Source organism: Salmo trutta, unplaced genomic scaffold, assembly GCF_901001165.1.
Source record: "Salmo trutta unplaced genomic scaffold, fSalTru1.1, whole genome shotgun sequence".
NCBI lineage: Eukaryota > Metazoa > Chordata > Actinopteri > Salmoniformes > Salmonidae > Salmo > Salmo trutta.
The window spans coordinates 88355-99888 of record NW_021822691.1 but is presented as its reverse complement, the minus strand read 5'-3'; the positions used below and the strand labels follow the sequence as shown (position 1 = coordinate 99888).

At 45.1% G+C, this 11534-nt stretch overlaps 1 protein-coding gene across 1 annotated transcript; it reads left to right on the top strand.

Moving 5' to 3' along the window:
* The first annotated feature begins 5182 nt into the window (after nucleotides 1–5182).
* LOC115183643 (inositol polyphosphate 5-phosphatase K-like) lies at nucleotides 5183–9119 on the top strand. Its single transcript, XM_029744751.1, has 4 exons — nucleotides 5183–6125; nucleotides 7146–7250; nucleotides 7350–7458; nucleotides 8991–9119. Exons 1-4 carry the CDS (start codon nucleotides 5881–5883, stop codon nucleotides 9117–9119), a joined length of 588 nt encoding a protein of 195 aa, XP_029600611.1. The 5' UTR covers nucleotides 5183–5880.
* The last annotated feature ends 2415 nt before the right edge of the window (nucleotides 9120–11534 follow it).

Sequence of the window (11534 nt, the reverse complement as noted above, 5' to 3'; positions counted from 1 at the left end):
GGTAGAGGAGGGGTAGAGGAGAGGTAGAGGAGGGGTAGAGCTGGGGAAGGAGGGGTAGAGCTGGGGAAGGAGGGGTAGAGGAGGGGTAGAGGAGAGGTAGAGCTGGGGAAGGAGGGGTAGAGGAGGGGTAGAGGAGGGGTAGAGGAGGGGTAGAGGAGGGGTAGAGGAGGGGTAGAGGAGGGGTAGAGGAGAGGTAGAGCTGGGGAAGGAGGGGTAGAGGAGGGGAAGGAGGGGTAGAGGAGGGGTAGAGGAGGGGTAGAGGAGGGGTAGAGGAGGGGTAGAGCTGGGGGAAGGAGGGGTAGAGGAGGGGTAGAGGAGGGGAAGGAGGGGAAGGAGGGGTAGAGCTGGGGAAGGAGGGGAACAGGGATTTTAGTTTTGCTTTGGAAAGAGACATGCTCCCTTAATTCTCTCACTTCGTTGTTTCTCTTCTCTATTCTCTTTTAATACTCCGTGTTCTTACACCTTCATTCTCCTTCTGGTCGTCTGAGCACCACAGGGTTAGGAGCACTACAGGGTTAGGAGCACTACAGGGTTAGGAGCACTACAGGGTTAGGAGCACTACAGGGTTAGGAGCACTACAGGGTTAGGAGCACTACAGGGTTAGGAGCACTACAGGGTTAGGAGCACTACAGGGTTAGGAGCACTACAGGGTTAGGAGCACTACAGGGTTAGGAGCACCACAGGGTTAGGAGCACTACAGGGTTAGGAGCACTACAGGGTTAGGAGCACCACAGGGTTAGGAGCACCACAGGGTTAGGAGCACCACAGGGTTAGGAGCACTACAGGGTTAGGAGCACTACAGGGTTAGGAGCACTACAGGGTTAGGAGCACTACAGGGTTAGGAGCACCACAGGGTTAGGAGCACCACAGGGTTAGGAGCACTACAGGGTTAGGAGCACTACAGGGTTAGGAGCACTACAGGGTTAGGAGCACTACAGGGTTAGGAGCACTACAGGGTTAGGAGCACCACAGGGTTAGGAGCACCACAGGGTTAGGAGCACTACAGGGTTAGGAGCACTACAGGGTTAGGAGCACTACAGGATTAGGAGCACTACAGGGTTAGGAGCACCACAGGGTTAGGAGCACCACAGGGTTAGGAGCACTACAGGGTTAGGAGCACCACAGTGTTAGGAGCACCACAGGGTTAGGAGCACTACAGGGTTAGGAGCACTACAGGGTTAGGAGCACTACAGGGTTAGGAGCACTACAGGGTTAGGAGCACTACAGGGTTAGAAGTAGAAGTCAGCCGATTATGATTTTTCAATGCCGATACCGATTATTGGAGGACCAAAAAAAGCCGATACCGATGAATCGGCCGATCGAAAGTGCTGTTTGAATGAATGCTTATGAGCCTGCTGCTGCCTACCACCGCTCAGTCAGACTGCTCTATCAAATATCAAATCATACACTTAATTATAACATAATAACACACAGAAATACGAGCCTTAGGTCATTAATATGGTCAAATCCGGAAACTATCATTTAGAAAATGAAACGTTTATTCTTTCAGTGAAATACGGAACCTTTCCGTATTTTATCTAACGGGTGGCATCCCTAAGTCTAAATATTGCTGTTACATTGCACAACCTTCAATGTTATGTCATAATTACGAAACATTCTGGCAAATTAGTTCGCAACGAGCCAGGCGGCCCAAACTGTTGCATATACCCTGACTCTGCATACAATGAACGCAAGAGAAGTGACACAATTTCCCTAGTTTAATATTGCCTGCTAACATGAATTTCTTTTAACTAAATATGCAGGTTTAAAAATATATACTTCTGTGAATGGATTTTAAGAAAGGCATTGATGTTTATGGTTAGGTACATTCGTGCAACGATTGTGCTTTTTCACAAAAATCATCCCCCGTTTGGCGAAGTCGGCTGTGTTTGTTAGGAAGTAATAGTCTTCACACAGTTCGCAACGAGCCAAGCGGCCCAAACTGCTGCATATACCCTGACTCTGTTGCACAGAACGCAAGAGAAGTGACACAATTTCCCTAGGTAAAATACATGTTAGCAGGCAATATTAACTAAATATGCAGGTTTAAAAATATATACTTGTGTATTGATTTTAAGAAAGGCCCTTTTTTCGTGAATGCGCTTCTTAAATCACCCGTTTAGCGAAGTAGGCTGTGATTCAATGATAAATTAACAGGCACCGCATCGATTATATGTGTGTGTTGGTGTGTGTGTGATAGCAATTTCAGGTTGCTAACACTCTCTCTTTTTTGTTTTATATATATTGTACATTCAGAAAGTATTCAGACCCCTTGAGTTTTTCCACATTTTGTTAGGTTACTGCCGTATTAAATCGTTTTTTCCCCCCTTATGAATCTACACACAATACCCCATAATGACATCACAATGCCCCATAATGACATCACAATAGCCCATAATGACATCACAATACCCCGTAATGACATCACAATACCCCATAATGACATCACAATACCCCATAATGACATCACAATACCCCATAATGACATCACAATTCCCCATAATGACATCACAATACCCCATATTGACATCACAATACCCCATAATGACATCACAATACCCCATATTGACATCACAATACCCCATAATGACATCACAATAACCCATAATGACATCACAATACCCCATAATGACAAAGGAAAAGCAGGTTTTTAGAAATGTTAGCAAATGTATTAAAAATAGAAAACAGAAATATCACATTTACATAAGTATTCAGACCCTTTATTCACTACGTTGTTGAAGCACCTTTGGCAGCGATTACAGCCTCAAATCTTTTTGGGTATGACGCTACAAGCTTGGCACACCTGTTTTTTGGGGAGTTTCTCCCATTCTTCTCTGCAGATCCTCTCAACCTCTGTCAGTTTGGCTGGGGACTGTTGTTTCACAGCTATTTTCAGGTCTTTCCAGAGATGTTTGATTGGGTTCAAGTCTGGGTTCTGGCTGGGCAGCTCAAGGACATTCAGAGGCTTGTTCCGGAGCCATTCCTGCATTGTCTTGGCTGTGTGCTTAGGGTCATTGTCCTGTTGGAAGGTGAACCTTCCACTTTACCTGATACCTAGACCCAGTACAATATGCATACCACCCCAACAGATCCACATATGACACAATCGCCATCGCACTGCACACTGGACATTCAGAGACTTGCCCTGAAGCCACTCCTGCGTTGTCTTGGCTGTGTGCTTAGGGTTGTTGTCCTGTTGGAAGGTGAACCTTCGCCCCAGTCTGAGGTCCTGAGCGCTCTGGAGCAGGTTTTCATCAAGGATCTCTCTGTACTTTGCTCCATTTGTCTTGGCCTCAATCCTGACTAGTCTCCCAGTCCCTGCCGCGAAAAAACATCCCCACAGCATGATGCTGCCACCACAATGCTTCACCGTAGGGATGGTGCCAGGTTTCCTCTAGATGTGACGCTAGGTATTCATGCCATAGAGTTCAATCTTGGTTACATCAGACCAGAGAATCTTGTTTATCATGGCCTGAGAGTGCTTTAGGTGCCTTTTGGCTAACTCCAAGCGGGTTGTTGAAGCCTCTCCAACATAATCCAGGTAGAAGCAGGTAGAAGCAGGAATTCCCCAAAGTAGCTGTTTAGGCCACTTGCTTTTTTCAATCTTTACTAACAACATGCCACTGAATTTGAGTAAAGCGGATGACTCAACACTATACATGTCAGCTACTACAGCGATTGAAATGACTGAAACACTCAACAAAGAGCTGCAGTTAGTTTCAGAGTGGGTGGCAAGGAATAAGTTACTCCTAAATATTTCCAAAACTAAAAGCATTGTATTTGGGACAAATCCTTCACTAAACCCTAAACCTCAACTCAAGTGCATCTCGTAATGAATAATGTGTAAATTGAGCAAGTTGAGGTGACTAAACTGCTTGGAGTAACCCTGGATTGTAAACTGTCATGGTCAAAACATGTTGATACAACAGTAGCTAAGATGGTGAGAAGTCTGTCCATAATAAAGCACTGCTCTACCTTCTTAACAACACTATCAACAAGGCAGGTCCTACAGGCCCTAGTTTCTACCTTCTTAACAACACTATCAACAAGGCAGGTCCTACAGGCCCTAGTTTATACCTTCTTAACAACACTATCAACAAGGCAGGTCCTAGTTTCTACCTTCTTAACAACACTATCAACAAGGCAGGTCCTACAGGCCCTAGTTTCTACCTTCTTAACAACACTATCAACAAGGCAGGTCCTACAGGCCCTAGTTTCTACCTTCTTAACAGCACTATCAACAAGGCAGGTCCTACAGGCCCTAGTTTCTACCTTCTTAACAACACTATCAACAAGGCAGGTCCTACAGGCCCTAGTTTCTACCTTCTTAACAACACTATCAACAAGGCAGGTCCTACAGGCCCTAGTTTCTACCTTCTTAACAGCACTATCAACAAGGCAGGTCCTACAGGCCCTAGTTTCTACCTTAACAGCACTATCAACAAGGCAGGTCCTACAGGCCCTAGTTTCTACCTTAACAGTACTATCAACAAGGCAGGTCCTACAGGCCCTAGTTTCTACCTTCTTAACAGCACTATCAACAAGGCAGGTCCTACAGGCCCTAGTTTCTACCTTCTTAACAACACTATCAACAAGGCAGGTCCTACAGGCCCTAGTTTCTACCTTCTTAACAACACTATCAACAAGGCAGGTCCTACAGGCCCTAGTTTCTAACTTCTTAACAACACTATCAACAAGGCAGGTCCTACAGGCCCTAGTTTTGTCGCACCTGGACTACTGTTCAGTCGTGTGGTCAGGTGCCACAGAGGGACTTAGGAAAATTGTAGTTGGATCAGAACAGGGCAGCACGGCTGGACCTTGGATGTACACAGAGAGCTAACATTAATGACATAATCAAAAAATCTCTCTCTCTCTCTCTCTCTCTCTCTCTCTCTCTCTCTCTCTCTCTCTCTCTCTTTCTAGTAGTAACAGTTGTCAGTGTTAATGAGTAGAGTGAAGCATTAATACTAAAACTCTTACAGGGTGTGACGCCACTCTTAGTGTTGCCTAAATCCTGAAACAATACCCTCTGTGATGGTGGATCACACACACACACACACACACACACACACACACACACACACACCTTTTCACGTGGCTCTCCCCTGCTCCAGATTATTGTCCTAATCTCACACGTTCTCTCCATCACTCGTTCGCCTGCGTTCCCAAAACTCTGTCGCTCTCAGTGAGTTGCCCAGTCACTCGGGCCAGCAAACCAGACTCACACAGACACGGAGGACAGGAGACACACGGAGGACAAGACACACGGAGGACAGGAGACACACGGAGGACAGAAAGAGGACAGGACACACAGAAGACAGGACACACAGAGGACAGGACATAAAGGCAACAGACTGTACAGTTAATTCTGGGCCTCTTCAGAGGGAGGATCTCCTGGATCTACTGGAAAACAACCCAGATTTGATCATCTCAGAAGATTAAAACCTCCAACTGAGACTGCCAGTTCGCTGCCAGGAGGAATCCACTAGCAAGCCAATCAACAAGAAGCAAAATAATCACAGACTGGGTTCTATGGGAGGCCATGTTTGTTTTGTGGGGAACGATACAAAGAGGACCTGAAGAAAAAGGTGGAGCCACTGCTGCTCTGAGTGGAGTACCTACGCCGTAGGTTTAACATGAAGCTAACAGTCTAGCAGCTGGAGACCTCAGTAAGGTAGCTGCCTCTGGACCATCAGTCAGAGAAGACGACAGAATCTGAACAGTCTGTCAGAGCTGATTATCACTCCTCTGGAAGACTTTTCTCTTCCCTTCGTTCTCTTGTCCTCCAGACCGTATCCCTCCGTCTCACCAACCAATCTCTCTGCCCTGCTATCACTCAGAGAGAGAAACGCACTTACAGTCAGATCTATATCTGAGTCAATGAAAATGGCGATGGATGCGCTGTGTGCGTCTGACGGGATCGGGAGTCGTGTGAGGTCAGACAGCACCTCCAGCACGGCGTCCCAGGGGTCAAAGGGTAGACTGCTGCTCCGACAGCGCCTGTCCCAGCTGCTGACCTGTGTAGAAGACCTGAGCTCTGATGATGAGGCTAACGAGGAACTGTCCCGCACTCTGGACGAAGCCTTTCAGCTCTGTGGACGCATCAGCCCCCGAGACACCTTCAGGTGCGCACACACGTACAAACACCCAGGGAGAGAGAGACACACACAGGGTTATTTTCAGGCCTGTTGGGACTCTGCCCAGTACCCCTGGTCCTAAGCCTCAAGGCTGGCTTCTAAGGCTGGGGTCTAAAGCTGGGTTCTAAGGATGGGTTCTAAGGCTGGGGTCTAAAGCTGGGTTCTAAGGCTGGGTTCTAAGGCTGGGTTCTAAGGCTGGGTTCTAAGGATGGGTTCTAAGGCTGGGGTCTAAAGCTGGGTTCTAAGGCTGGGTTCTAAAGCTGGGTTCTAAGGCTGCATTCTAAAGCTGGGTTCTAAAGCTGGGTTCTAAGGCTGCGTTCTAAAGCTGAGTTCTAAGGCTGGGTTCTAAGGCTGGGTTTTAAGGCTGGGTTCTAAAGCTGCATTCTAAAGCTGGGTTCTAAGGCTGGGTTCTAAGGCTGGGTTCTAAAGCTGCATTCTAAAGCTGGGTTCTAAGGCTGGGTTCTAAAGCTGGGTTCTAAAGCTGGGTTCTAAGGCTGGGTTTTAAGGCTGGGTTCTAAAGCTGGGTTCTAAGGATGGGTTCTAAGGCTGGGTTCTAAAGCTGGGTTCTAAGGATGGGTTCTAAGGCTGGGTTCTAAAGCTGGGTTCTAAGGATGGGTTCTAAGGATGGGTTGTAAGGCTGCGTTCTAAGGCTGAGTTCTAAGACTGCGTTCTAAAGCTGGGTTCTATGGCCGGGTTCTAAGGCTGGGTTCTAAGGCTGGGTTCTAAGGCTGGGTTCTAAGGATGGGTTCTACGGATGGGTTCTAAGGCTGGGTTCTAAGGTCGGGTTCTAAGGATGGGTTCTAAGGATGGGTTCTAAGGATGGGTTCTAAGGCAGGGTTCTACGGATGGGTTCTAAGGCTGGGTTCTAAGGCCGGGTTCTAAGGCTGTGTTCTACAGATGGGTTCTAAGGATGGGATCTAAGGCTGGGTTCTAAGGATGGGTTCTAAAGCTAGAAATACACAGTTTGTTGATATTTCTCTCTCTCTACTTTCTACTTGTTTCTGATAGGCTGCACATGGTCACATGGAATGTGGCGACAGCAGAGCCTCCTGGTGATGTCACTTCCTTGCTGCAGCTGGACGCCCAGCCTGCCACAGACCTCTACGTGATTGGGTGAGATCATGTCTGCTGGATAGCTATTGGATGTAAAATCTGTGTGTTTACTGTATATAAGTCAATGTTTATTAAAGTGTGTGTGTGTGTGTGTGTCAGTCTTCAGGAGGTAAATGCAGCTCCTCTGAGGTTTCTCTCAGACCTGCTGGTAGAAGACTCCTGGAGCCACCTGCTGATGAACACACTGGCCAATAGAGGATACATCAAGGTAGTGTGTGTGTGTGTGTGCGTGTGTGTGCGTGTGTGTGTGTGTGTGTGTGTGTGTGTGTGTGTGTGTGTGTGTGTGTGTGTGTGTGTGTGTGTGTGTGTGTGTGTGTGAGAGAGCTGCACCAGTGAGTTGGTTCTCATTGTGGTCCTGTTGCAGGTTGAGAAAACACACACACGGCCCTTTATCTCTGTCTGGTATTTATGTAACAGATCAGATCAGATCAGGGCCTTTATCTCTGTCTAGTATTTATGTAACAGGTCAGATCAGGGCCTTTATCTCTGTCTGGTATTTATGTAACAGATCAGATCAGGGCCCTTTATCTCTGTCTGGTATTTATGTAACAGATCAGATCAGGGCCCTTTATCTCTGTCTGGTATTTATGTAACAGGTCAGATCAGACCAGGGCCCTTTATCTCTGTCTGGTATTTATGTAACAGATCAGATCAGATCAGGGCCTTTATCTCTGTCTGGTATTTATGTAACAGGTCAGATCAGGGCCCTTTATCTCTGTCTAGTATTTATGTAACAGGTCAGATCAGACCAGGGCCCTTTATCTCTGTCTGGTATTTATGTAACAGGTCAGGTCAGATCAGGGGCCTTTATCTCTGTCTGGTATTTATGTAACAGGTCAGATCAGACCAGGGGCCTTTATCTCTGTCTGGTATTTATGTAACAGGTCAGATCAGATCAGGGGCCTTTATCTCTGTCTGGTATTTATGTAACAGGTCAGATCAGATCAGGGGCCTTTATCTCTGTCTGGTATTTCTGTAACAGGTCAGATCAGACCAGGGGCCTTTATCTCTGTCTGGTATTTATGTAACAGGTCAGATCAGATCAGGGGCCTTTATCTCTGTCTGGTATTTATGTAACAGGTCAGATCAGATCAGGGGCCTTTATCTCTGTCTGGTATTTCTGTAACAGGTCAGATCAGGGCCTTTATCTCTGTCTGGTATTTATGTAACAGATCAGATCAGGGCCTTTATATCTGTCTGGTATTTATGTAACAGATCAGATCAGGGCCCTTTATCTCTGTCTAGTATTTATGTAACAGGTCAGATCAGATCAGGGCCTTTATATCTGTCTGGTATTTATGTAACAGGTCAGATCAGGGCCTTTATATCTGTCTGGTATTTCTGTAACAGGTCAGATCAGGGCCTTTATCTCTGTCTGGTATTTATGTAACAGATCAGATCAGGGCCTTTATATCTGTCTGGTATTTATGTAACAGATCAGATCAGGGCCCTTTATCTCTGTCTGGTATTTCTGTAACAGGTCAGATCAGGGCCTTTATCTCTGTCTGGTATTTATGTAACAGATCAGATCAGGGCCTTTATATCTGTCTGGTATTTATGTAACAGATCAGATCAGGGCCCTTTATCTCTGTCTGGTATTTATGTAACAGGTCAGATCAGGGCCTTTATATCTGTCTGGTATTTATGTAACAGGTCAGATCCTTTCCCTCTGTCTCTCGTTCTCTCATCCTCCCCCTTTCTCTTTCACCTTTTCTCCCCCCCCCCCCCCCCCCCCTCCAGGTATCTTCAGTGAGGCTGCAGGGGCTGCTGCTTTTGGTCTTCTCTAAGCAGGTTCATGTCCCCTTCATCAGAGATATCCAGACTACCTACACGCGCACCGGCATCTTCGGGTACTGGGTATGGACCTGATAACTGTATTAACTCTATATACTGGGTATGGACCTGATAGCTGTATTAACTCTATATACTGGGTATGGACCTGATAGCTGTATTAACTCTATATACTGGGTATGGACCTGATAGCTGTATTAACTCTATATACTGGGTATGGACCTGATAGCTGTATTAACTCTATATACTGGGTATGGACCTGATAGCTGTATTAACTCTATATACTGGGTATGGACCTGATAACTGTATTAACTCTATATACTGGGTGGGTATGGACCTGATAGCTGTATTAACTCTATATACTGGGTATGGACCTGATAGCTGTATTAACTCTATATACTGGGTGGGTATGGACCTGATAGCTGTATTAACTCTATATACTGGGTATGGACCTGATAGCTGTATTAACTCTATATACTGGGTGGGTATGGACCTGATAGCTGTATTAACTCTATATACTGGGTATGGACCTGATAGCTGTATTAACTCTATATACTGGGTATGGACCTGATAACTGTATTAACTCTATATACTGGGTATGGACCTGATAACTGTATTAACTCTATATACTGGGTGGGTATGGACCTGATAGCTGTATTAACTCTATATACTGGGTGGGTATGGACCTGATAGCTGTATTAACTCTATATACTGGGTATGGACCTGATAGCTGTATTAACTCTATATACTGGGTATGGACCTGATAGCTGTATTAACTCTATATACTGGGTATGGACCTGATAGCTGTATTAACTCTATATACTGGGTATGGACCTGATAGCTGTATTAACTCTATATACTGGGTATGGACCTGATAGCTGTATTAACTCTATATACTGGGTATGGACCTGATAACTGTATTAACTCTATATACTGGGTGGGTATGGACCTGATAGCTGTATTAACTCTATATACTGGGTATGGACCTGATAGCTGTATTAACTCTATATACTGGGTGGGTATGGACCTGATAGCTGTATTAACTCTATATACTGGGTATGGACCTGATAGCTGTAATAACTCTATATACTGGTGGGTATGGACCTGATAGCTGTATTAACTCTATATACTGGGGGTATGGACCTGATAGCTGTATTAACTCTATATACTGGGTATGGACCTGATAGCTGTATTAACTCTATATACTGGGTGGGTATGGACCTGATAGCTGTATTAACTCTATATACTGGGTGGGTATGGACCTGATAGCTGTATTACTCTATATACTGGGTATGACCTGATAGCTGTAGTAAACTCTATATACTGGGTATGGACCTGATAGCTGTATTAACTCTATATACTGGGTGGGTATGGACCTGATAGCTGTATTAACTCTATATACTGGGTATGGACCTGATAGCTGTATTAACTCTATATACTGGGTGGGTATGGACCTGATAGCTGTATTAACTCTATATACTGGGTATGGACCTGATAGCTGTATTAACTCTATATACTGGGTATGGACCTGATAGCTGTATTAACTCTATATACTGGGTATGGACCTGATAGCTGTATTAACTCTATATACTGGGTGGGTATGGACCTGATAGCTGTATTAACTCTATATACTGGGTATGGACCTGATAGCTGTATTAACTCTATATACTGGGTATGGACCTGATAGCTGTATTAACTCTATATACTGGGTGGGTATGGACCTGATAGCTGTATTAACTCTATATACTGGGTATGGACCTGATAGCTGTATTAACTCTATATACTGGGTGGGTATGGACCTGATAGCTGTATTAACTCTATATACTGGGTGGGTATGGACCTGATAGCTGTATTAACTTTATATAGTGGGTATGGACCTGATAGCTGTATTAACTCTATATACTGGGTGGGTATGGACCTGATAGCTGTATTAACTTTATATAGTGGGTATGGACCTGATAGCTGTATTAACTCTATATACTGGGTGGGTATGGACCTGATAGCTGTATTAACTCTATATGCTGGGTATGGACCTGATAGCTGTATTAACTCTATATACTGGGTATGGACCTGATAGCTGTATTAACTCTATATACTGGGTATGGACCTGATAGCTGTATTAACTCTATATACTGGGTGGGTATGGACCTGATAGCTGTATTAACTCTATATAGTGGGTATAGACCTGATAAATTAACTGTGCAGGAAGCTGTATGACATAGTAAAGCTTAAAAGCCAATATTAGTATCGCATTTATTGGCATTCTGATATTACACACAAGTTTTACTATCGAAATGAATTCTCTCACCGTCTATATCACCCACTTCCTCCCTCCCTCTCTTTCTTTCTTTATTTTTCTCTTCTTCTCTCTCTCTCTCTCTCCCTCCCCTCTCTTTCTCTTTCTCTTTCTCTCTCTCTCTCTCTCTCTCTCTCTCTCTCCTCCCCTCTCTCTCTCGCTCTCTTTCTCTCTCTCCCTCCCCTCTCTCCTTCTCT

Excerpts from the sequence above, each read along its gene's own strand:
- LOC115183643 (XM_029744751.1), top strand. The coding sequence starts at position 5,881 with ATGAAAATGGCGATGGATGCGCTGTGTGCGTCTGACGGGATCGGGAGT. Across the intron at positions 7,251-7,349 it reads ACAGACCTCTACGTGATTGG|TCTTCAGGAGGTAAATGCAG; the intron begins GTGAGATCATGT and ends TGTGTGTGTCAG. Across the intron at positions 7,459-8,990 it reads CCAATAGAGGATACATCAAG|GTATCTTCAGTGAGGCTGCA; the intron begins GTAGTGTGTGTG and ends CCCCCCCTCCAG.